Source organism: Hippichthys cyanospilos, chromosome 18 (assembly GCF_059441005.1).
Source record: "Hippichthys cyanospilos isolate Australia breed blue-spotted pipefish chromosome 18, RoL_Hcya_1.0, whole genome shotgun sequence".
In the NCBI taxonomy this organism is placed as follows: domain Eukaryota; kingdom Metazoa; phylum Chordata; class Actinopteri; order Syngnathiformes; family Syngnathidae; genus Hippichthys; species Hippichthys cyanospilos.
Window position 1 is genome coordinate 5,592,675 of NC_142386.1, and position 24,589 is coordinate 5,617,263.

General features: G+C 40.9%; 2 protein-coding genes across 2 annotated transcripts; both read left to right on the forward strand.

Moving 5' to 3' along the window:
- Positions 1 to 429: 429 nt before the first annotated feature.
- Positions 430 to 6,059, forward strand: tmem135 (transmembrane protein 135). The gene is made up of 15 exons (XM_088441758.1): positions 430 to 725; positions 1,277 to 1,404; positions 1,749 to 1,841; positions 1,924 to 1,957; positions 2,141 to 2,206; positions 2,286 to 2,332; positions 2,406 to 2,447; positions 2,535 to 2,705; positions 2,787 to 2,856; positions 2,932 to 3,099; positions 3,183 to 3,246; positions 3,326 to 3,402; positions 3,735 to 3,833; positions 3,900 to 3,967; positions 4,528 to 6,059. The coding sequence occupies exons 1-15, from the start codon at positions 588 to 590 to the stop codon at positions 4,676 to 4,678; spliced, it is 1,416 nt and encodes a 471-aa protein (XP_088297884.1). The 5' UTR covers positions 430 to 587; the 3' UTR covers positions 4,679 to 6,059.
- Positions 6,060 to 6,809: 750 nt separating this feature from the next.
- On the forward strand, positions 6,810 to 21,476 carry ltn1 (listerin E3 ubiquitin protein ligase 1). The gene is made up of 32 exons (XM_088441693.1): positions 6,810 to 6,932; positions 7,112 to 7,318; positions 7,431 to 7,529; positions 8,115 to 8,345; positions 8,423 to 8,475; positions 8,545 to 8,725; positions 8,808 to 8,981; positions 9,487 to 9,677; positions 10,350 to 10,503; positions 10,594 to 10,839; positions 10,917 to 11,213; positions 12,181 to 12,390; positions 12,978 to 13,019; positions 13,101 to 13,275; positions 13,352 to 13,591; positions 13,657 to 13,810; positions 13,898 to 14,048; positions 14,135 to 14,345; positions 14,420 to 14,576; positions 16,131 to 16,244; positions 16,330 to 16,457; positions 16,525 to 16,660; positions 16,934 to 17,078; positions 17,147 to 17,360; positions 17,451 to 17,688; positions 18,046 to 18,123; positions 18,197 to 18,383; positions 18,517 to 18,682; positions 18,757 to 18,977; positions 19,680 to 19,874; positions 19,955 to 20,122; positions 20,978 to 21,476. The coding sequence occupies exons 1-32, from the start codon at positions 6,891 to 6,893 to the stop codon at positions 21,038 to 21,040; spliced, it is 5,268 nt and encodes a 1,755-aa protein (XP_088297819.1). The 5' UTR covers positions 6,810 to 6,890; the 3' UTR covers positions 21,041 to 21,476.
- The last annotated feature ends 3,113 nt before the right edge of the window (positions 21,477 to 24,589 follow it).

The window sequence follows — 24,589 nt, forward strand, 5'->3', positions numbered from 1 at the left end:
AATAGATAGTGCAATGCATGTAGGTAATGTTAGCATGGGGACACTTTTAGAGATGTTAAACTGTTCGTGGAACACATCTCTGTATGACTACATACAACAATTCTTGTCAAAAGCCCTGATCAAAAATTGCACAGCAATGTTATATCGTGCAGATTACCAAAATGTGATGCTGACATCTACTGACCATTGTCTGTATTATGCAGAAGTTCTGGTTAGAAGGGATTTTGGAAAATCATTATGTAAACTGTTTTGTGCTTTGAGCTCATCCGGTGTTATTTTGGCTTTTATTTTTTAATGTGTCGGCACCCCATGGCAACCACAAATGTTAAATTAAAGTAAGTATTTTATTATTGATGTAGGGGGGGGGGGTCCTCCAAAGATTACCTACAATTAAATTTTTGCTTATAGTAGAATATTATTGTCGGTTTTGGCGTATGGTATATAGTATGGAAGGCCGAAAGGGCCAAAATTACGGTAGCGCTTTCAGAATGACACCAACGGGGCCGCGCAACGTGAGCGCGCACGTCAGCCGTGCCCACCCCTTTCGGCTGTCACCCGACTAGCAAAGAGCAACCAAGACAACAACCATGGCCGCCCTCAGCAAACTAACGCACAACTGTTATGAAGTTGGTCACACTTGGAACCCGTCGTGTATGCAGTCCACGTTGGACGTAACGAGGGGCGCGCTAGAGGTCTCCTTCAAAATATACGCCCCTCTTTACCTGGTGAGTTGTAGCGTTTTACAACACATTCGTATGAAGCTAACGCTAGCCTAGCAAACTATGTTTGAACTTTAGTCGAAAACTCATCTACGTTTTTGACGCCAAAGAATTCTGGAGGGCCTCAACATGTTTGAACCAAAATGCTACAGTAGTTTGTGGTAATGTAAGCACGACTGTCACTCGAATCCAGTTCTGACTGGTTCTGGAAAAGTGGACACATTCTGAAACTGACATGCACATCTTGCACTGTGTAGACCAGTGGCGTCCTAGCAGTTATTTTCAACATTACACATTTTCATTGCTTGCCTGCTTGACTGATATTCCATGTTTAATCATTTAAAGTTAAAAATAAATAGTCGCATTTACATCTTTCTATTTCTCTGTAGCCCTCGGAGTAAAATGTTTGCGTAGGCTGTAGAGCCGGTGTCGACTGTAGAACAAATCCTACATTGAATGCAAATTATCAAGGGTTAAGTACATAGGCAAACAGTTCTTTCAACTGTGGTGCAATAAGTGGCTCTGCTGACATTAATCTCTTGTCTTTCATCCCACAGATAGCAGCTATTCTTAGAAGAAGGAAAAAGGATTACTACTTAAAAAGGCTTCTTCCTGAGATTTTACAGTCTACCTCTTTCCTCACTGCAAATGGGGGCCTGTATATATTCTTCTTCTGCATTCTCAGGTCAGGTTCCTTCTGCCGCACTGGTATTTAAGATCGGGTTCGTTGGCGGGTTGATTGTGGATATGCCGAGACCAGACTCCCTTGAATATAGTCATGGTATATGGTATTCTTGGAATTTAGCCCTCATGGCTCTGTCTTTATGAACACATTTGGCTTGTCCTGATAGTAAACAAAACAAGAAAAAGCTGTGCATGGTAGTCAACATGATCAGTGGTATTTATTTTCTTATATGCTTTGTATCAAGTCTTATATACAATGTTTTCCAAAATCATAACTCCTCAACATTGAGTTATTTAGATTGTAGCTCACCAATCCCGCAATAACACTGAATATTTCCACTGAAGGAAACTGCTGGGAGGGTTTTATTCCTGGTCCATTGGGTTTGGCTCGGCCCTGCCCGCCTCCTATATCGCTATCCTTTTGGAGCGTAAGAGCAGGTGAGATTGTAATACTACAATCTAAACAAATGATGAGGTCAAGTTTTTCACAATGTTTAATGTTGACATTGTCCTTGTACAGGAGAGGACTTCTCACAATATACATGACAAATCTCGTAAGTTGTGCTCTTTGCAATCATGAAAGATTTTCAAATGACACTCACATTTTCAATAGAATCATATATCAATCAATATCAATCAATCAATAATGCAATAATGCATTTGCACAGTGGAAATAAAAACACACATGGTGATGTGGTAGCAAGTGTGTTGTCTAAGTGCTTGTTTTCTATTTGTAGGCAACGGAGACATTATTTCGTATGGCTGTAACACGGGGCCTCGTCAGACCTGTTAAACATGGCGAGGTAGGAAACATGAGTTTTGGTTATGCGTTTCAGTAAGTAATCTCTAATCATCTTTTTTTTTTTTTTTAACCCCCTTTAGGTCCTCCTCTTCTGCATAACTGCATCTCTCTACATGTTCTTCTTTAGGTCAGATCCTATCAGTGGAAGAAGCTGTCATAGCTTAAAATGATTATTGAAATAAAATGTTGTTATCCTACAGGAGTAAAGACGGCCTTAAAGGCTTTGCATTCTCTGCATTAAAGTAAGTTACTCTGCTTCACTCTGCTGTTTTAATTGAACCTTAGCGAGAGAATTGTGATACTTCAATTTTATATTATCCTACTTTCAGATTCATCGTCGGCAAGGAAGAGATCCCGTCGCACTCTGTTGCGGCCGAGCAGGTTGCCGCCAACCCCAGAGAGGCGTTGGCTGCCTCCGAACCTTCACATGACCCAGCAAAGCGCTTTGACCCCAGGAGCAGATCTTTGCTAGCCTACACCAAGGAACGTCTGGAGTCAATGTGAGGGAACCTTCTCGTACTTGGAGTTTGGGTTGCAGTTTTACTCACTGCTTTCATCTTTGCATCCCTCCAATTATCCAGATGCAAACGAGGTCCTAAACACAGATGTTGTAAACATCATCATGACAACTGTATTTCCTACTGCATTAAAGTAAGTCTCTTGTGTATGTGATGCTCATATTCTGTAATCCTCAATACTCAATTATGTGTGGTGCTTTCTGCTCAGGGCTTTGTGAGGATGTTCAGCGTTGGCTACTTGATCCAGTGCTGCCTTAAAGTGCCCTCGGCTTTCCGATATCTCTTTTCGAAACCCTCGCGGCTCCCCTCACTCTTCTACAACAAAGATAATTTCCAGCTTGGTGCCTTTTTGGGCTCTTTTGTCAGCATCTACAAGGTGCATTTTGGTTTTATGTTATGGGCCATTTTCTGGTCAGTATTTCTTTTTTTTTTTTTTAAATCTGTTTCTGGTCAATTCAGGGAACAAGCTGCTTGCTTCGTTGGTTGCGAGATATTGACAATGAGCTCCACGCTTTGGTGGCCGGTAAATCAACACTTAGCACATTTTGAGTATTTATTCTCATCATGCAGCAGTGCTTATGTCATGTCTTGTGTCTTTCCAGGCTTCCTGGCAGGAATATCCATGTTCTTTTACAAGAGCACGTCAATATCAATGTATCTCTTCTCAAAGCTGGTGGAGGTATATAAAACATATATATATAAAAACGTGTGTGTGTATGTGTATATATATATATATATATATATATATATATATATATATATATATATATATATATATTTATTTATAAATCAAAAGCGAGAGGTCCTCTTAAAGCATTTGGCCAAATGCCGCTTTTCCACTGCACAAAAGCAGCACTATTAGGCATCGATTTTAGAAGAACAATTTGAAAGATGACATCTATGTTGTTGGCGTACACATACGCACTCGCTGTTTGTTCCTCGCGGTCTTATCTTTCACGAAGAGTTCATCGGTAACAGTTCACGCGATAACCTCACTTTCCCCCCCCCCAGACCTTGTACTTCAAGGGCATCGAGGCCGGCCATTTCCCGTACTTCCCACAAGCGGACACATACCTCTACGCCGTCTCCACCGCCATCTGTTTTCAAGCCGTGAGTGGCACACAAAGGACAACACACTAAAGGGGAACTGTGATGATAAATTGTCGTCGTTATTAGGCTGTGATGGAGGTGCAGAATCTTCGGCCCGCCTATTGGAAGTTTCTTCTGCGTCTCACTAAGGGCAGGTAGGATGGCTTTCTTTCATTTTTAAGTGTCAAATCTAAAATGATAAAATTGATGGTGGTGGTGAGCAACATATGATCCATGGGTTACATATGTACAGCTCACCAATTTTTTTTATTTTATTTTTTAAAATCCTGTAGTATGTGTTGCCTTCTTTTAACTGGCCAATTTTCACTCGGAAACTGGTTAATTAAAATATTTATATTTCATAGTAATTAATCTAAAATATATATTCTCAAATACATTTTTTATGGTTGCATTTGATTCAATGTTGGCTAATTTTAATACATTAATAAAGGAGTATGAATTACTGTTTTATTGTGGAAAGAATGTTTCACAGAAAATACATATTTAAAAAATATTCGATTACATCTTTAACGTTGATTGGTTGATTAATTATGCATTATATGTAAATTTATGTGTAAATACGTGATTAGATATTCTATTTAATAAAGAGTGCAAAAATTGACTATATTGAAAGATGACAGTTTGTCTTTAAAAAAGACCGAAATATGTACACCTTTCAACTTCTTCTTCTTTGACTCATTTATTTTTCTTGTAGGTTTGGCCTGATGAACCGACAGCTGCTGGATGTTTTCGGCACTCAGGCCTCGAGGGACTTTCAGGGTTTTGTGCCCCAACTGGACCCCCGCTACGTTTCAGCGCAAAGCCAAATAATGCTTCCATCGGGGGGCGATGTTCAGCTTGGATGACGTGGGCTCAACCAATGGAAGGAGGGTTCGGCGATCAAAAATTTACTTTGAAGATGTATGATTTGAAGGACGTCTTGACCAGCTTGTTCTGGGTCTTGCGAGTTGCACGAAATGGCAGAGTGGTGGCCAAATGTATTTGATGCATACGAAGGCCTTCTGCTACTCCACGAGCAGAAGAAAATCCACAGTGACCATTCATTTTGTCGATAAAATGATCATCAAAGGTTGTAGCATTCCAAAACTATCTTTTTTTTTCCCCTCGGGTTCCCTTGATCATTTTTTTTTTCAACCCAGCCATGTTTGTTTATTTCAACAATGAAACCAATGTATACGTTTAGTTACATTAATAAGATTTAGACAACCGATTTAGATGTCAGAGATTGACAGAAAAAGTGTGGTTGACTGTTTAAATTGTGGCTGTGGCTAAACTAACTCAAGCCATTCATTAAGAAGCATGGGTAAAACCCTGAGCGCTTATTACTTAGACATGACTTTTCTGTATAAAAAAAAGGCAAATTCTAGCATCATTTTCCAAAATTTTTGCGCAACCCCGCAAAAGACTCAGCCTAATACAGAAAAGGTGTCCTGCCCCGTGGTAATTGGTTAAGTGTGTTCAGTGTATTTTAATGCTAAATAATGATTCAGTAATTTCCATCTAAGTCAACCAAATTTGACTAGTTCTCTTCACATTTTCAATATTCATTCACTGCACAGTAGTACTACTTGACATTATTTAATGCCATCATACTAACTTGGGACATAAATAATAATGCGGGAATAAAAAAAAAATGTATCTTTTAACTTCTGAGGAAAATGAAATGTAACACCTCATAAATATTCTACTTTAAAAGTGAGATGTTGCATCTAAGAGGTTTAATCCAGGATTTAAAAAAAAAAAAACCTCAGAGAAATGATCCCATTATTATTAATTTTTAAAATATTACATTTAACACTAATGATACATTTAGACCAATCCTAAAAGTGCAATTTTGATTTCACAGCACAGTTCAATTTCTGTTAAATGTTTACCTGTGCATATGTAATGTTGTTTCCTCCCCACATTGTGTGCCAACAATTCTATACCATTTAAAATAACTTTCCTAACATATAACAAAGAGTTTTAAGGTTTATTATTCATTGGCCCACACAGTTTCTGGTCATGCACAGTATGATTGTTCTCTAAAATTCCATGGTTATTTTTCCCCCTGAATATTTTGCATCCAGCACTCCCAAGACAGCTTTCAACACGTGACCTCTGTTAAATAATGAAGAAATGAGAGCATAATAACAAAATCATTGTGACATATTACACTGATGCAATTGTCTGCAAATGTTTTAGATCTATGTGAAGATGGATTATTAAAATATTTTTTAACTCACACACTGAAGTGAAGTTTTGATTTGTGTAGCTATGTCGTGATGGAAAACTTGACATCATTTTCAGACGTAATGTTTGAGGGCATTTCTGACCAGTTTTAGGCATAATGAATTGTGGTTTGGGAATTGGGTTGCACTAATTACATCACTGTACTTTCTAACACCATTATTGTACCTGTGTGGCAACAAGTAACCACAAAGGACCATGTGAGCGGCTTGTGAGTCTCCTCTACATAATGCTCACCGTTATTTAGAAGCATATGGAAAGGTAAACACGAATTGTTAATTAGGTTTTTACTTTGGCACTGAGAAATTATTTACACGACTGGCAACTTCACATTGATCTATAATGATACAATAAAAGTCAATGTGAGCAAATTTGATCGTTCAAAAATGTGTGCAAGCCTCTCCTCAATTCTTACTCAAGTATTTCAGTTGTAAAAAGGTTGGAGATGGGGGGCCCCTGGCGTAATTGAAACGGGGACAGCAATGAAAAGTGGGTTGCAGTAAACGGAAGTGACTCACGCCCCGTCAAAGATGAACCTTTCACTGTAAAATCAGAAGGTACAATTTCTCCACAGAAACAGAACATATTTTACTGCCACCTCCACGTACAATGATAATTGCTAATTTCTTTGTATTAAATTATCCTGAAAATTATGCAAAACCTTTAGAAACGGCTCGAATGATGTATTCCGCTTATTTCTGTTTCATTTTGAAAACACTGCAACGCAAGCAATCTAAACTTCCGCATCCTGACATGTAGCATGTTGTGCATCAAGGTACTTTCGAATTGTACGTCGTCGCGATAAGCATTACCTCATATTTAGCTCTCATGGGGGGCAAAAATAAACAACGAACTAAAGGAAACGTTCGGGTAAGTACCATTTACCGATTACGGCGTTTACTTTAGATAGGCCAACTTCATGAGAGCAGCTAATTCCTAAAAGCGGTTGTGGTGCATTTCGGGCAAAGTAATTCGCATGTCTTAAACATGTTTGTTTATGCGTGATCTAGACTTAAGTTAAGTTAATTAATGTAACATTGTGACCGTAGCCTTCCAGTAGCGGCCGGGCTGCGGAGGTCTTGACCCGGGAAAGTGGAGCAATCCCAGGTTTCGTCGGTTTTGATACCACGGTCTCGTCCGAGTTGAGTTATGTGCCTGCTTTCCACGGCGCAGAGGATCTTGACAGCCTTGTCGATGCGGACTTCAGACTGGTACTCAGGAAACTATCCAAAAGGGATGTCGTCACCAGACTGAAAGTAAGCTCGCGCATTGAAAGTGTCCAGCAGCAAAATTGGAAAGAACACTTTCTGAAACTTAAATAGTTTGCATTGTATTCTCGTGGTACTGAGATATTTTTGCTCTTTCCAGGCTGTGCAGGACTTTGGATCCATGTGTCAGGAGCGTGACGCTGAAGATGTTAAAGGGGTCCTTCCTTATTGGCCTAGAATTTACTGCAAGATATCGGTGGTGAGTAGCTCATCCCACATTATAATTTGTGTCTCGTGTCAAGCTCCGGTTAATTCTTCAGACCGCCAAAGCCATCAGCTATCTCTTTCTAGGCTAGGGCTGATAACTGGGTTGAAGGTTTATTGTGGTGTTAAAAAGTTAAGGTTTCAATAACTGTACTGTCTATTGTATAACCCTTAAGGAGCATTTTTCCTTTTTTGTTTCATCTAACAACGTATTATTATAAAGTAATGTAACACAGTATAATTGGCTTCTTGCAAATTGACTCAACAAGCCGTCTCTGCAAATAATTAGATTGTAATTTATTTTTTTAACTTTCTTGGCATGCATGTACGGAGAGCATGTGGAGTAAGGTGGAGGTCTTTGTCTTAACCGCTTCGGACCTAAGCATCAACTCTGGAGCACATGACACGGGTTGCATGTCTGAACCAATGAATATGCTGAATTTTGATGATTCCGGGAGATGATTGGACAAAGCGTCACCTCTCGAAATCAAGCTATGACGCTTGTCTTTTCTGTATATTAGAGGATGGCGCTCAAAACGCGACTTCCAAAAGTGCTCGTGAATGCCATTCTGTCTTTTAGGACCACGATCGGCGTATCAGAGAGGCCACGCAGCTGGCCCTTGAGCAGCTAGTGCTGAAAGTGCGGCGCAGCTTAGCTCCCTTCCTAAAGAGCTTGATGGGCCACTGGATCTTGTCCCAATGTGACACCTACACGCCAGCAGCCTCCGCTGCACGCCGAGCTTTTCAGGCCGCCTTCTCAGCCGCAAAGCAGCCGGAAGCCCTCAGCTTCTGTAAAGATGAGATTCTTAATGTGAGTACTGACAACGTTTTGAATGAAAAAGAGTTCCATTCTGCTTTGCAATTTTAAAAGACCTTTTTGTACTGCAGGTACTCCAAGATATTTTATTAAAGGATACCGCTGACACACTAAGTGATCCTCAGTAAGTCAACCTTAGTCATCCAAATGTTTCGCCATTTTAAACGTTTTTTTTTTTTGTTTTTTTGTCCAGAACGGTGTCTGATGATGAGCGAGAAGCTAAATACTTGCGCATGCTAACCAGCTCGCTTCTGGGGGTGAAGAGACTGCTCTCCCTGTTGCCCAAGAATGACATAGCCGACATGGAGCATAAACTAGCGCATCTTGCCAGCCCTGCAAAGTTCTGGAAGTACAGCAGACACAAGGCACCACAGGTAGCTTCGCTGCCTCGAGGTTCATTGTTTTTAAATGAAAATAAAGCCAAACTTAGAAGGACGTCAAATGGCTTCTCCACAGGTAAGAGGGGCTTTCTTCGAGATGCTGTGCGCCGTGTGCGAGTTAACGCCGAGCGTTGCGCAAAGTGAGGCGGCACGTCTCTGCCCAGCCGTTCTCCTCAGCATCGACGACACGGATCCTCTGGTGCTACCTGCCGTGTGGGAGGCCGTTCTCCATGTGGTGTCCTCCATACCTGTAAGTACCGTTCTTCAAGGATTTTTTTGTTTTTTTTTGCTTTTTGAGATAGATTTACACTACCAGTCCAAGTGGAGTATTTCAATGTCACACTGTTCAAATTTTATTTTTGCATGGGAGAACACAGAAGTAAATCGTACCTTAGATACATACTGCTTTGTTAAACTGGGCTAACCCTGTTTCTGTAAATTATGGTCCGTATGGATCTGTATTTACCTTTACAAAAGGCCGGATTCATATTATTTTACCTGTTTACAACAATCCAAAATGATACGTATCTAAATTTAGTAAAAAAGAAATACAGAATTTCTGTGTATCGCTAAGATAAACAATGAATACTTTTTCATGGATGAAAATGAAAACGAAATTATTACACTTTACTGTTTTCCATTTACACTAGTTTCTCATTTATTTGTGAAACACTGTATTTTACTTGTACTGTGCAATGCAAACGTTGTCTGTGTGTTTAAGGCTAATACCACTTTAATGGGTTTCTTTTTTTCAGGACTGTTGGACACATGTTAATGCGAAGAAGGGCTTCCTGCCAAAACTTTGGTCTCTATTGAAAGAAGGGGGCAAAGGCATGTCAAAAGCCCTTCATCCCAATTTGATGCCCTTCCTTAGCAAACTGCCTCCACAGGTCACCGACCCAGCCTTAGAATTCTACACTACTTTTTTCACCTCACTCATACTTGGGTAAATGTTTCATTCCACATTACAGTGAAAGTCAACAAAACAACAGTTTTTTTTACAACACATTTTTTGCTCATGTTTTCTATTGTAGTCCATTTACTGAAGTCTAATATTGCACTAAATTAGGGGTGCAGCTAACAATTATTGTAATCAACAATCTGTTGTTGTTTTGACCGTGAATCAAGGAATTGCTTTTTTTTTTTAAAGATTTTTTGATTTCCATCCTCTTAAAAAGCAATATTTTCTTTTGCACAGACAGAAAATTCCCTAACAGATTTTAAGTGATTCGGATGCAGATTTTTTTTCTGCATTATGTTGGAAAATCTGCAAAAATGTAGACCATTGTTTTACAAAGTAAAAATTAGGAGTTTGTAAATGTCTTTTTCTGATTCAGCGCAATACTAAGCGGTTTGCTTTCAGAGAAAATTAAAGAAAGCTAAGAATATTTTCTCTTGAAAAGCTCAAAATATGAGTATTTGGCCAATTTTAGCTCTTGAAGTGATTATTTATTGATTAGTTTTATAATCGATTTGCTGTTGATTAATCATTGTACCATTACACCAAAGTTCAATTTAAATTACATTTTTTTTACATCACTAATTAGTTTTATTTATCCGTAGATGCAATTATCAATCACCCCCTGTCAAGTTTTAATTGTGTGTGTTCAATGCCTAGCATTTCCAGTGAGCGTGCAGCCAATAGTCCCTCCGAAAGTGCCGTTATTGTGACTGCTACCGTAGAGTGCTTGAGGTTCTGCATTCTGCGCCATTCAGCAGAAGAAGAGGAGGAGGAGAAGTGCAAAATCCGCACCATGCTTATTTCACAGCAGGTTCAAATTAATCCGTCTGTTTTCATAGTTTCCGACCACGTGAAAGTAAATAAATCAATATTTTTCCTTCTTTGTCTTAACCTGTTGTAGCTCCTGCCACTAATTGAAAGGGCTCTTGAGAACGCCATCCTTCAGAATGGCCCTCTGTTTCTGTTGATCACCGACATGCTCGTTTCGTGGGAGAAGAGGGCGGGCGGCGAGCCGAAAGGGCGAAAGGACGTATTTCAAGGGCTCGTGGACGACTTCTGGGAGGAGCTCGGTCTCGTGTTTACACGCCACGCGGACAGCGAGGAAGTAGATCCGCAAGCTCTGGAGGGGATCGCCTCCTTGCTTCAAGTCGGTTTGCTCGATTCCCGCCCGGAGAGTCGGGCGGATCATTGAGGCTGAGCTCCCGCTGTCTTTCATCCCTCCAGGTGATGCGCTACCCAGAGAGAGCCAACCGAAGACATACCCTGAAGAAAAAGTCCGTCAAGATCGGTTTGTCTGAATCCGGGGATGACGATAAGCCCGGCGCGGAGAGAGACGAGGCTGTGAAGACGGAGCTTGCCTCGGCTAACGTTTGCAGCTCCCCGCAGACTCGCCGTTTCGAGGAAGTGGTGTGCCAGCTGGTGCAGCTCTGCCTGGTGCATGTGAATGAGAAAAGTTCCGAGAGACACCTTGTTTTTCTTTCTCATCTGCTGGAGTCTTTTCACACACTTAATATCTTCACTGTAAGTATTCAACTGTCATGGAGTATAACTGGAGTGGGCATGGGCTGATATCCAGGATGACGGTTTATCGTGTTGTTACTAAGTCAAGTACAAGTACTAAGTACAAGCGGTAATGAGCACTTTACTTTTTTGCTTAATCCAGCGGGTGTTTTAACAGAGCAGAATATGATTGGCTGCTTGCATGGGAGATCATTTGACACGTTTGCCTGGCTAAACCCATAAATAAGCTGAATGCAAATGTAGATTTTAGCATGTAGATGATTAGCTAAAGTTTTACCAATTGAATCAAGTTAGGACACTTAACACGCGTTTCGTGACACTTTTGGATCTTACAAGATGTCCTTCAAAACGTGACTTGGAAAAGGCAAACCTAAGTGGACATTTTTGATCGAAAACGCAGATTTATGCTCGTGCTAGTCCCGGCAACTTGCTTATATATGTCATTTTCAGGGTTACAAGGGATAACATTGGAAATTATTTTGACAATTCGTAAGTGGCTACAGAAGATGGATAGATCTTCATTTTTTTAGAGGATTTTTTTCTTCTAACTTTAGTGTGCCTTATAGTGGACATTCACAGAAGCGCGGTGCCGTTTGGTGATGCGTTATCACTGGTGCTTGCAGAGTTGACTCAATGAACAGTATGAAAGTTATTTGTCGGTAATCTCTGTTTTCATTTCTTTATTTGACATCTTAGCCTCCATGGAGGATGAGGAGGTTCTAGTCTTAAAAATGGCTTGATTTTTACATCATTACTTTATTTTTTGACTAAACATGCTACATATTTTTTAATATACCAAATAATCAGTATTTAGTTTTTTTATAAACTCGATTTTGTTCAGTGGGGAAATAATAGCGCTGTAATTTTTATACCTTGATTATGTCACACTTGCTCATGGTTATCACAACGCCAGAATCTAATGTTGGCCCGTGCTTAAACTGGAGCCATCAAACTTCATTTGTCTTAGACTTTGGTGGAGTTGGATGACGACGTTAAAGAAGGCGGCGAGCAGAGGCGAGCAACCAATCCGGCCGTGCGCTTCCTGCTGGAGCGAGTGGTGCCTTGGTTGGGTGACCGTGAGCGGACAGACACCAAGCATCTTGTGGAGTTGCTCTTTAGCTCATTGACTTGCTGCAGCCGTCAGGAGACCACCCGCATCCTTGACCACATCACCATGGTAACGTACAGCCAGACATTTTGGAAAGCGCTTGTTTCACTGGTAACTGGAAGCTATTAAGTGTTCCCTTCCTTATAAGGCAGGTGGCCTTTCGCATCCTCGCTGCGTCACTTTTTTTTTTTTTTTAACAGCACAAACATGCATTTCTGCATCCTTAAGGAAGAATCCACTTTTTATTTGATCTTTATTTTTTTTGTTTTGTTTTTAAACATAATCAAATATCCTATTTTTATTTATTAAGAACACAGGCCCACATTAAGCAATTTGTGTGTGCTATTTAGAGTTAAACTTTTTTAGCTGTATTTTTAGCTATCAATTTACCATTGTTGTTTGGACTTTTCTGGAAATGACCCCTCATTTTTTCGGCTTGAATATTGAGGGAGCTACTCAGTTATTGCTTTGAGCAGAGCGCAAATTGTTTTTATTTGTACTAGTATAGCTTCAGTGCCAACAATTGAGGAACACATTTAAAGAATAATGTTTAATGAATTACAGAGGCTCAGGAAAAACATATCCTATGGTGGTTTCAGTTTTGTTGATGTCCCCTCTTTTTTTGTATAAACTGTGTGTGGTGTTGTCCTTTGCAGATGGAACTACAATGTGGAATCACTTTGCAGATCATCCAGAGGGTACGTGATCACACAGACACGATATGTTGCCTCATAAATTGCCACATTATGTCAGCACAACTCTTTTGTCCTCCTGACCAGGCGTGTGCTGACCAAGAGACGCTTGCCAGTTGTAGAGAGTGGCTGAAAGGTCCAGTTCTGGGCGAGCATCTCCTCAGCTTAACTCAGGAGCTCTGCAAGGTTGAACCTGGCTGCTCCAGCAGTCGCCACAGTTGGACCCTCATCAGCCTGGTTCTTTCGCAGCACCACAACAACGGTAAGTCACCGCGCTCCTGCTATGTCAGGATAAATGCTCAAAAAAAGATGACTCAAAATCCCCTTTTCTCTCCAAGAACCTCTGATAGGGAAGGTGTACATGGAGAGGATCTTAGAGAAACTTCACGCGACACTGTCTGAGACCAAAAGTCTGTCAGACGCAGGCGACATGCAGCCGCTCGTCTCCTTCATCTGCGACGTGGCCTCCACTTTCTTTTCGTCCGTGCAAAACTGCCTGTTGCTTCCATCTGCCGAGGAACTCCTGCTCACCGTCTTTCAACTCGTCGCCCAAGATCAGACGCACACCTGTCTGTCAGGTAGGACCTTGTGATATATCACACATTGCCGTTGGGGCTAAGACGTATTGATCTTTGTCTGACAGACTCCCTCTTGGATAAAATGGGGAAGGTATGCGTCGCTGGGGTCCGCTCGCTGGTCCAACACTCTACATATGAGGCGGCGCAAGGTGGTTTCCTGCGCAATGCTGCACTCTGGGCGCAGAGCAGACTACTCACTGCGTCCTTGGACCTCAAAAGGTACAAAACACTCACCTCCAAATTCAACGACTAGACTAGAAAAAATGCCTTTTGAAGTGACATTTTTTGTGTTTGTGTCTTATTCAGTTTACAGTGTTTAGTTGTGGCTGTACAAAGCGTCGTGGAAACCATCACCTCTGCCAGCAATCAAGATTCTGCCATTCTTTCCCAATTCTTTTCTCACTTGATGCCCAGCGTTACTGGATGGACAAAACTCAGACAAGCTCTGTCTTCACATGTAAGACAACCAATGCTATAAACCTCACTTGGGCTATGGAACCTTTGTGTATTATATGTATTGAGATTTTCATATCTATTCTGCAGTGGATCAAGAAACCTTTGCTGGCTAGCCGTTACAGGGGAGTTTGTGAAACCTCCTGCAAGGACATGTGGAAATTGAAAATGCCTAATGTTTTACCAGCCCATTTATGTGTATGTGCCCTGCTGGGAAAAGTGTCTCTCTCTGCCTCACTTTCACTTTGTAACCAAAGGGATGGCAAGAGTCAGCCACAGCTGCCAAATGTGATGCACACAGGTATACACACTTCATTCGTTATGTTTTTATATAAATATTGTCAGTGAGACATAGGATTAAATGTCTGGTCTCAGTTTCAGAGCTGCTGTATGCACTGCAGTGGTGTAAGGAGGTGGAGTGCGCCCCCACGATTGTGTCCACCTATCGCAGCCTGATCACTGAGTGGGGGCTCTCAGAGGGTCTGCATGGCTTGGTTGCAACCACAGATTTGTTGGAGATGCTCCTCTCAAGGTCAGGGTCACTTCAGTGGTTTTTGACAAGCTGTGAATACGTTCAAAGCTACAGTAACTCAAATGTACTTTTTAAGAAACTATGTCATCCTGGAATGAGGGATGTGCCAAAAAACAGGTTAACGGTTTACTGTAGTGTTAAAAAGCCAAGCTTTCAATAAAGGCTAATACTGTCTATAAGCAGGAATCAGCATTTTTCTTTTGTGCTTAATCTAAAAAAGATGGGCCTTTAGATGGGGCAGAATATGATTTTTTTTAAAGACTAGTGTGCCTCACAGTGGATATTCATGGAAGTGCGCTGCAGTTTGTTGGTACGGTATCACTAGTGCGTGCAGAGTTGACTCAACAAGTAGTCTCTGAAAATAATTAGATGGCAATCTAATTACTGTTTTTTTCCCTTCTTGGATACAATGTCTTTGTCTTAAAAATAACTTACCAGTGACACGGATTTGCTAATAACAATTTAAAAACAGGAAGAAGGCTATTGTATTTATCTATCAATTTATTTATTTGTAGTTTTTGTTGTAAACATAGTATGCATTTTTCAATGTACTAAATATTCAATACATTGTTTAAAAATAAAATAGACTGTGTTCGATGGATGGATGGATGGATAAATAAAGCTGTAGAGCACTTTTCTACTGTTGATATCCTAACAAAGTGGCTTAAAAGTGGCACTTAGTTTTTTCACTTGGAATCAAATTTTCACATTCATTATAGATGTATATCAACACTGGATTTGCTATGCTGATCTGCAAAAAGAATGAACATTTTTTTCATCGGACTTGCCCCTCCGGCAAGCACTTGTTGGCTTAAAATGTTTTCGAGTTATAGTGCTTACAGACATACAAGTTCATAATGAATTTTATTCTTAAGTGCCATTCAAACCCCTGGGGAAATTTTTAAGAGGGAGAGAAAAAATACGAAATAAACAAACCATAACAGTTACCTTGAATAAGCAACGGATTTTGAGATTATTTGAAAGTAAGAAGGATTTAAGAGTTTATCAAAATGGATTTGTGATTTGCATTTAGATATGGTAACATTTGTGTTTGAAAGAGCAAAACAGTTGCTCCTCATGGCTACTTTAGGCCTTGGCAAATCATGTAAATAAACTCTGATTTACACAGTGGTTCTCAAATGGGGAAATGGGGGTACTTGAAGGAACTCCAGGGGGTATTATTTATTCATATTTAAGTTAATGATTTTTTTTGTGAACAGATCTCTGTTGTAGTCCCAAAAGAGGACGCTTTATTTTTAATATTTTTCTGTGGACAATATTTCTTTTTGAGAACAGGTCTCTTCTATGATCCAAAAAAGAACACTTTATGTTGATTATTTTTTTGTGGACTAATACAAAGTAATATTGAGACGTTCTAAAGTTTAATAAATCGGGCACTGATGGCATGTGTTAAGTCTTTTTTTTTTTTTAACCCAAAATTCTTTGCACTCATTAAGCGGTACTTGGCTGAAAACATATTTCACTGGGGGTACATCACTGAAAAAAGGATGAGAGCCACTATCATAGAATGACCCGCTACAATTTATCTCGTAGATCGGTCGAGCTTGGTGGTCTGTGGTCGCTGACGCTGGAAAACTACCTCGGCGCACACAACCTGGAAGCCACCCACATCACGAGCTTGAGGAAGCTTTACGGCTCTGCGGATAGGTCAGTTACAATTAACCCACTCTCATGAATTTGATATCTATTTTTACCCTTTAAGTTTCAAGCTGTCTTTGTTTTTCTATCTCAGTTTGTTGCCAGTGTCAGCCAGCAAACTCAGCACCCTCCAGGTGCTCTGCCCCATCATGACGCAGGAAGAGCGTCAGACTCTGGTTGCCCTGGCAACAGCGGCAATCATCAGCTGGGAAGAAGATGACAGTAAAAACACTTGCACGTTGTGCGATGTCTCACTTCAGTCAAGCCAGACTTTCTTGTTTTGTTTTAGATGTGTCCGGAAGTTTGGCGGTATTGCTGTGTTGTCTGCAAGCTGACACGCAAGTGGAGGATGAGGTGGTGCCTGCCATCTTGTCCACCATGATGGAGTGGAGGACCCACAAGGAGGATTGGTTCCTCTTTGGCAGGTACTCAACCACAACATTTGTTACGCAACCTATTGTGATCATGTCTGCCCTTTTGGGGATGAAAACCACTCGAAACCCATACAAACTTGGCATTTTGGGGGTCCCCAGAAAAGCGATGATTTGGGGATACAAGAATTCCTCCTGATGCCATTTTTTTAATTCTTGACAAAAATTGTCTGCTTTATTGGAGCTGAGCAATATCAAAAGAGGAGTGTTCAGCCGTGTCAAAAATTGCTTTCCCTGCCAAATATGTCACCCGTGTGTTCGTCTCAGTGACCTTTCGAAAGCAACCCCACAACAGTTGAACCTGACCGTGGAACTGATGCGCTTCATGTCCTGGCTGGTGACACACCGTCCGACAATTCTCGGGAGCAGCCAGTGGGATTTCTTACTCTGCGCTATGCTTGCCTGGCTGGAGGTGAGCTCCCGTTTTCTCTCCGCCCCCATATGTCGGCATCACATCCACTGGCCTCGATTCCATCTCAGGTGGCCGGCGAAAACGTGAGCAGCCTGTGGAATCCCTGGGTGCAGCTGTTTGCATGCGAGAGCGCCGCTCTGATTGTAAAACTGAGCCAGTTCTTTGCGTCATCGCCGCCCGATGTCCTCGAGAAGCTACCGTCAGAACTGGCGGCGGAATGGCAAGACTTTTTTGTGGATGGAATCTACAACCTGCTGTTGCCCACGCCTGTCAAGATCACAGGTATTCTTAAGCTTTCTCCTGTTTGTTACTTTACAATATAGTGCCGGTAGTTGGTGTGTGCAGCAGAGTCATTACGTCGTCCGATTGCAGATGCCTTCAAAGAACCCGATGACCCCATCTTTCCTCTGGCGGTGCTGCAGTCGCTCGGCGTGGCTCTGACATATGCACCCGTGCAGCAACTGAACCGGAATTCCCTGCCGGCAAAATTTGTAGCAGATCAGAAGACCAACCTGCCGCAGCCGCTTCAGACGCTCCTCAACACCTTCTGTCCTCTGCTTGTTTTCAAGGCGCGATCGCTTCAAGTCACAGTCTACCACTTGTTGGCAAAGTAAGGTTTTGAACATCTCGAGCCAGGAATGTCCAATGTGTGTCTAATCTGTGCACAAAGTGCCTGTATTGTGGTATTTTTTTTATTTTGTATTTAGATTTTTTTATTAATTACTACTCATATTTCTCGGGTACCTAATTTTTTTTTTTTGAATATCACCGCTTGAAATCACTCAACTTCTTAAGTATTATGTTTCACTCAACTTCCAAGTAATATGTTTCAATCTCTTTTTGTCAAGCAATCCCACATGATGCAGGCTTAAATTCGTCACCTGGTGGCTAACCTAAAATTGTATTCAACGGCTTGGGGTCAGAATAAAGTAACTTGAGTAAAGCAGATCTCATCTCGTCAATCCAGGGTCATGCCCGAGCTGCCCGAATGTGACGGGGAAGGAGACAGCAGCAAGTCTGAAGATGAGGGTGACGAGCCAAGCCTGTAAGTTCAAAGTTTTTTGTCATATCAAGTCCGCAGCAGGAGAGAATCGCTCAAGCTCCCTCTCATTGTTCAGCTCTCCGCCGGCCGCTTTGATGGCGGTGCTGTCAACCTGTGAGGAATTGTGTGACAGCATCCTGGCAGGACTTCAAGTCGGAGAGTTTGCGGTGGTCTCGCCTCACAGCGTAGAGTACTCGTGCATCCTGGGCTACCTTTTAGCTTGGAAGCTACTTCTCACCTTTTTCAGGTCATCGCCCTCCCACGTGAGTCCAAATCTAAATTCCGACTTGCCCGGATGCTATAATAACCCATAAAACTATCTGAGATGTAGCGTGTGTTGGGAAGAACATCCCATGATGTAGCGGTGAATGACTTTTTCTTCCGATTCTATTTCAGCTGCGTGCTCATTACGCCCAGTACCTTAAGAAAACCGGCTCTCTAAACAAGCTCCTCCTTCATCTCTTCAAACTGATGCCTGAGAATCCTATCTTTCCCGGCCAAGCTGCGGAAACCAGAGACAACAAGACCTACTTCACGGAGAGTCTCACTTTGGCGGTTGACAGTAAGAACGCAATGCCGCAAAATCAGTCTGCGACAACAGAAAGCACCACCAACCCATCGCTTCTACGCCTACAGAAAGCGACAACATCGAGCGAGAGCTCCCCCACCTGGCTTGTGGCGTTTACTACGGCACGGTGCAGGACCTACCTGCAATGGTCCGCCTGTGGTGGAATAGTCAGGAGAAGCGCGTGAGTGGCATCGCGGAGAAGTTCACGACAAAGTACGTCAGTCCAGTACTGTCGGCGCAGGAGATCTCGTCGGTACACAACAGCACGCAAATGTTTGAAAACATGACGGTAAGATTACTCTCCGTTCTACTTGCTAACAGTTTCCTTTGTTTTTGTGTTGTTTCTGGTTGATTATTATTTTTGAAAAAGGTGATAGATGCATAAAGATGATAAAAGGTTACACACATGCACGCCAATTATAACAAGGTGACCATAGCAACCGATACATCAAGAAACACACCAGCCAGAATCCAAAGCACAAATACAGGACCCTATATGAAAGGGTAACAAATGATAAATGTGACAAATACATGGCCATTATGGTATCCATCCGTCCAGTTTCTATAGCCGCTTCTAGTGACAGTAAAATGGTTATAGCAACTGCCCAGAAACATCAAGAAACAAAGCAGTCACATCCACAACTGTAAATATAGGACCATTTATGACACGCGATAGATGAAAATGACAAATACACGACCATCATGAAACCATAGCAACCGATACGTCAAAAAACAAAGCAGTCACAGTCTCGACCATGTGATGAAGCGGATTTAATAGATAAGAATGACAAAAGTCGACTTATACTCGAGCATCGTAACTTGTTAGAAACTGATATCACAACCGATGAAGCGCTCGCATCAGGTCGGAAGAGTCATAATGTGCCGACGCGCCTCATCTTGAGTCCAACGCGCGTCAGTCGGAGGCGCTAACAATAAGCCGTAGTGGAAGTTGGCATTTGAAAGTCAAGCAAGTGTGCGCTCTCGCCCCCAGGTAAAAGCGCGCTCCGCCGCGCGGGAGGTGATCGCCACCTACTCGGTGGATGAGATTTTCATCGAACTGGTGATTCAGCTGCCGCAGAGCCACCCGCTGGGCTCCGTCGTGGTGGAAAGCGGCAGGCGGGTGGGCGTCTCCGTGCAGCAGTGGAGGAACTGGATGTTGCAGCTCAGCACCTACCTCACACATCAGGTACCAAACATAGGCAACCGGGACGGCCCGCTACACGCACGCTCGGCTTTTTCAAATGGTCGCGCCCTGAATGTGTTCAGAACGGCAGCATCATGGAAGGCCTGGCGCTGTGGAAGAACAACGTGGACAAGCGTTTTGAGGGAATCGAGGACTGCATGATTTGCTTCTCCGTTATCCACGGCTCCAACTACTCCTTGCCTAAGAAAGCTTGTCGCACTTGCAAGAAGAAATTCCACTCCGCGTGCTTGGTAAGTCACATCGTGATATGTTTGGATCTACGCAACAAACCATTTGGAATGATACCGAATGGCCTCGAACGATACTGGATGATCCGGAATGATTTATAAAGACGTGGAAGGAGTGGATCTTGTTGAAGATGGAACGTCAATCTTTTGAGAAACTTACGAGTTGTTGAGTGAAGAAAACCACAAAAAAATAAAGACAAGGTAGCAGGAAGCAAGTGAGAAAATAGATAGCATGGAAACAAGCAAAGATGGAAGCAAGGAAGGAAGGCAGCAAAGCTAAAAAGAAAAATAAAGACATAATAAAGATCATTTAGAAGGATGTTGGATGCTATTGAATGGTATACAAAGATCTGGAATTAGTTGTTGATGCAAGAAATCAAGGAAAAATTGAATCAAGGAAAGACGGAAGCACGGAGACAAGGAAGGAAGTGAGGAAATTAATGGAAGGAAGAACTCAAGGATTGAAGCAAACAAAGGAAGGAAATGAGGATAAAGCAAGGAAACCAACCAATGACAGAAACAAGGAAGCGAGGAACTAGGGAATGAAAGAAAGAAGAAAGGAGGGAAGCAAGGAATTAAGGCAGGACGGTCTCAAGGTGTAACAGCTTGGTTTAAAATGAATTCTAGTGTAGTGGAACAAAATTCAACAAAATCTTTAAGCCAAGAGTGCCCTCTAGAGGAGCAAAATGACATAACAAATGCCTCATGAAGGCTTCATTTTCTCTTCCCTATTCCAACCTTGTGGCACCGCATCCAGATTTCGGGTAGAAAGATAGAATGTTTGCTAACTATTAATCAGCACTTTTCTGTCACGTTTTAACTATGTCTTATTTGTTTTTTTTTTTTTTTTTTTTTTAGTACAAATGGTTCACATCCAGCAACAAGTCCACGTGCCCGCTGTGCAGAGAGTCCTTCTTCTAATTCCCAACCTGTATTTCCACACTTCTTCATTTGGTTATGATGATGTTATTTGCTGGACCTCTCTCATTGGACGTTCCTCTTGAGGCCCCAATTAGACCAAAGCCTCAAATTGTTTGCCTGTCATTGAAGCAGACCGTCAACACCAATCAATACATACTTAAATAAAAACACACACATTTTGTTTTTGTTTCCAAGTACATCAGGTGCTTTTGATTTAAAAGTGACTGTTCAACTGAGTTATTTTACACATATTCATTCATATTTTCCTAATATTTAGGAGACGTCCGCGCAGTTCCAGGACTTCATCGTTAGAGATGATTTTAATTCCAAAATAGAAGAATTATATCACAAATATCCAGCCTGAATAATGTGTGGTAATGTCTGATTGCAGCTGTACGTGATGCTGGACAAGATAATAAAGTATAACAGGATATTATTATTTGTCAGGGAGTCATTTATCTGCGCTAAGCTTCCAGGGCAGCATAGTGGATGATTGGTTAACACGTCCGCCTTACAGTGATGAGGTCACGGGTTCAAGACCAACAGAATCATCTCTTTTCAGAAACTCACTGAAAAACAATTTGAACCTCTGGGGGAAATTTTGACCCTACTCGTGCTTTTTGATGTTTTGATGTGTGATATCAAAGTAAAATCATCCAAAAAAAAACACTAGGAGGCTAAAATATTGCATAGATTGTCAAAACAAGGAGACTTTCAATATTCCACACTGCCGTCCCTTCTAAATGCTTGCAAACGAGGGGTGGAGAGGTACACCACCAAATTTAGCCCATGTCTGGCTCATTTACTGCCATTCAAAATTTGAAATGTCAATTTTTGACTTATTGAAAACCCAACATTTTATTATGCATTTCCCCCAATTTTTGCATTAAGACTTTCAATGACAACTCGCGAACCCTTTCAAAGTCAGCCCAAGTTGGGTGATAATAAGGCCAGGCTAGTGAATACTCCTTGGACACCATACAAGTTTGTTTTTGAGCTGTGTTTTTTAAAAAGGAAGCATGTGAAAGTTTAGTGGTTTTTCTATAGAGAATTTTTGGCTTTTTGATGCCATGAGGAAAGGTTCAGCTTTATTTTCAAATTAAGAGCATAGGAATTGGAACATGAAGTAACTTATTGCTGAATAGTGATTCCTTTGTCAAATATTGTATGTCTTTGTTATTTACACAAATGCCACAGGGGTATATCATTGAAAAATATGGTCAAGGATCAGTGGTATTGGTGGGTTTAATCTGTGCTTCTTTAAGAGGTTGTGCTTCTGAACCTCACCGGTTGAAAATACCCCCTGTGCTTGTGTGCTTGCACACTTTGAAAATAGGCAATTAGGCTATTCGATCTAATGAAATATGGTTCCTCGTAACCCTATTAAGGCCTAACGGCACCAAGAGAAGACGAAACATAAACACAGTAGACAAATGATTATGGGTGGGAGTATTTTTTTTTTTTTTGCCCACTACTGAAAAACGTCTATACCGATGCAGTTAGTGAGGCATAGAAACAAACAAAAAAAAAACTTTAATTATAGTCATCATGTGCGTACTGTCACTATTGCCCCCTGCATTCATTTATCTGGGTGCCAACTTCATGTTGAATAATTCAAGTGGCCAATGGAGGTTTTTGCTTACATCGCAGTGGGTCCTCCGCTCCTATTAATTATGACACATTCAGCACGATCGATGAATTAGTTGCACTCATTTTACGCTGCTATCGACAGCATCTCTGTGCGCGCGCGCGGCGGTGTGTGTCTACATTTGTAATTCATTATGACCACCCAAATTTGATCAATACAAACACCCAGCGCCCATCATCGTCTGCCCTTGACCTTTTTAATAGCCATTGATCTGTTTGCTCGCCATAAATATTTATATTCTCTCGCTACACACACACACTGAGCCTCGGAGAGCCACACTCACATCTTCTGCTCATTATCTGCTTGATTAAGCACCATTGCAAATGTTTATGAACTATATACGACGCAGACAAGTACTGTACAGTGTCCCTCATGGCGTCGTTCCAATTGCCATCGCCAGATGGCAGTATAAGCCCAACACCCAGGCGCGATTGTGACGGATTGGGTTCATTAAAAACCCGAGAAGGGAAAAGGTAAGCGCCCACTGATCCCTGAAGATGAAATTGTTTTCTGACCCATTTTGTTAATATGTTTAATTCGAAGTTTCTTGTTACCTTACGACTGCATTTCATAAGTATCTGCATGGAAATAACAAGGACAGTCCAGTCAAGCATGACTTCAACCATCTTAACAATGCTCAGAAAAATGAACTTCGATACACAGCTCATACATATGCCTGATTTAAAAAAATATATACACATATTATACATAAAAACCAAATATATATATATATATATATAGTCTCCCAAAATGAAAATTGAGCAATTCTAGCTCTCCACCTTACAGTTAGCTCATGTATTAAACGATCCTAAAAGGAAACCTTATGCAGCATTTGTTTTGTGAGTGTTTTGCACTCAGTGAGATGGTGCCCTAGTTTTAAAGATGAAGCCTAATGCAATGGAAACAGTAGTAGTAATACAGTACATCTCTTTTCCATTTTGTAAAGCAAGAGGGCCACCTAGTGGAGCAAAATAAAATGTTCATATATATATATATATATATATATATATATATATATATATATATATATATATATATATATATATATATATATATATATATATATATATATATATATATATACAGTATATATATATATATATATATATATATATATATATATATATATATATATATATATATATATATATATATATATATATATATATATATATATATATATATATATATATATATATATATATATATATATATATATATATAGGCACTCACTTTATAACTTTATTTGCCCCTCTTGTCCACTCTCCCTCACCTCGTTGATCTCTTAAAGAACCTCTTCTCACTGTCGAGTTATTGCTTCTGTGTAATATTACATTCCGTGCACAATCAATATGGGATTCTGAACGTAATCCCGGGAATTTATTTGCTTCATTTGTCCCAAGACAAACGGACTACATAAATAAATCAGTGCAACTCTGTCGGCGCGGTTTTCCACCGTAAAAATCATTGATATTAATTGTTGTTTGCATATCTTAAAGGTAGTAAATAAAGATTATTGCGCTCATATTATCACCTGCTCTGCTGCAGTTGAAATTTAGTGTTATTTTTCTTGTGGAACTTTTATGGGTTTTCCGTCAACGCTGACATGTTGTAGCGGTAAGCAGTAGACAAGGTGAAGACAGGTTGTGATTCACTACCAAAAGAAGTGAAGATGCTCTGTTTAATTGTGTAACTAATGAATGAATAATAGCAAGTCAGCGAAGGATGCATGAACACTTTGTCCTAGAACGGTGATTCCCAACAAATGTGTCTTGAGAGCTCATCGGGTGCGCTTGAGAGAAACTTAATTAGTTGAAAAATGATTCATTCGCGACAAATAATAGTTCACATTGCTAAGACGACAATTTGTCTGTTTTTTTTTTGTGTTTTTTTTTTTTTTC

Excerpts from the sequence above, each read along its gene's own strand:
- tmem135 (XM_088441758.1), top strand. The coding sequence starts at position 588 with ATGGCCGCCCTCAGCAAACTAACGCACAACTGTTATGAAGTTGGTCAC. Across the intron at positions 2,207-2,285 it reads GACCTGTTAAACATGGCGAG|GTCCTCCTCTTCTGCATAAC; the intron begins GTAGGAAACATG and ends AACCCCCTTTAG. Across the intron at positions 2,857-2,931 it reads GTATTTCCTACTGCATTAAA|GGCTTTGTGAGGATGTTCAG; the intron begins GTAAGTCTCTTG and ends CTTTCTGCTCAG.
- ltn1 (XM_088441693.1), top strand. The coding sequence starts at position 6,891 with ATGGGGGGCAAAAATAAACAACGAACTAAAGGAAACGTTCGG. Across the intron at positions 13,276-13,351 it reads TTCGCAGCACCACAACAACG|AACCTCTGATAGGGAAGGTG; the intron begins GTAAGTCACCGC and ends TTTCTCTCCAAG. Across the intron at positions 20,123-20,977 it reads AATTCCACTCCGCGTGCTTG|TACAAATGGTTCACATCCAG; the intron begins GTAAGTCACATC and ends TTTTTTTTTTAG.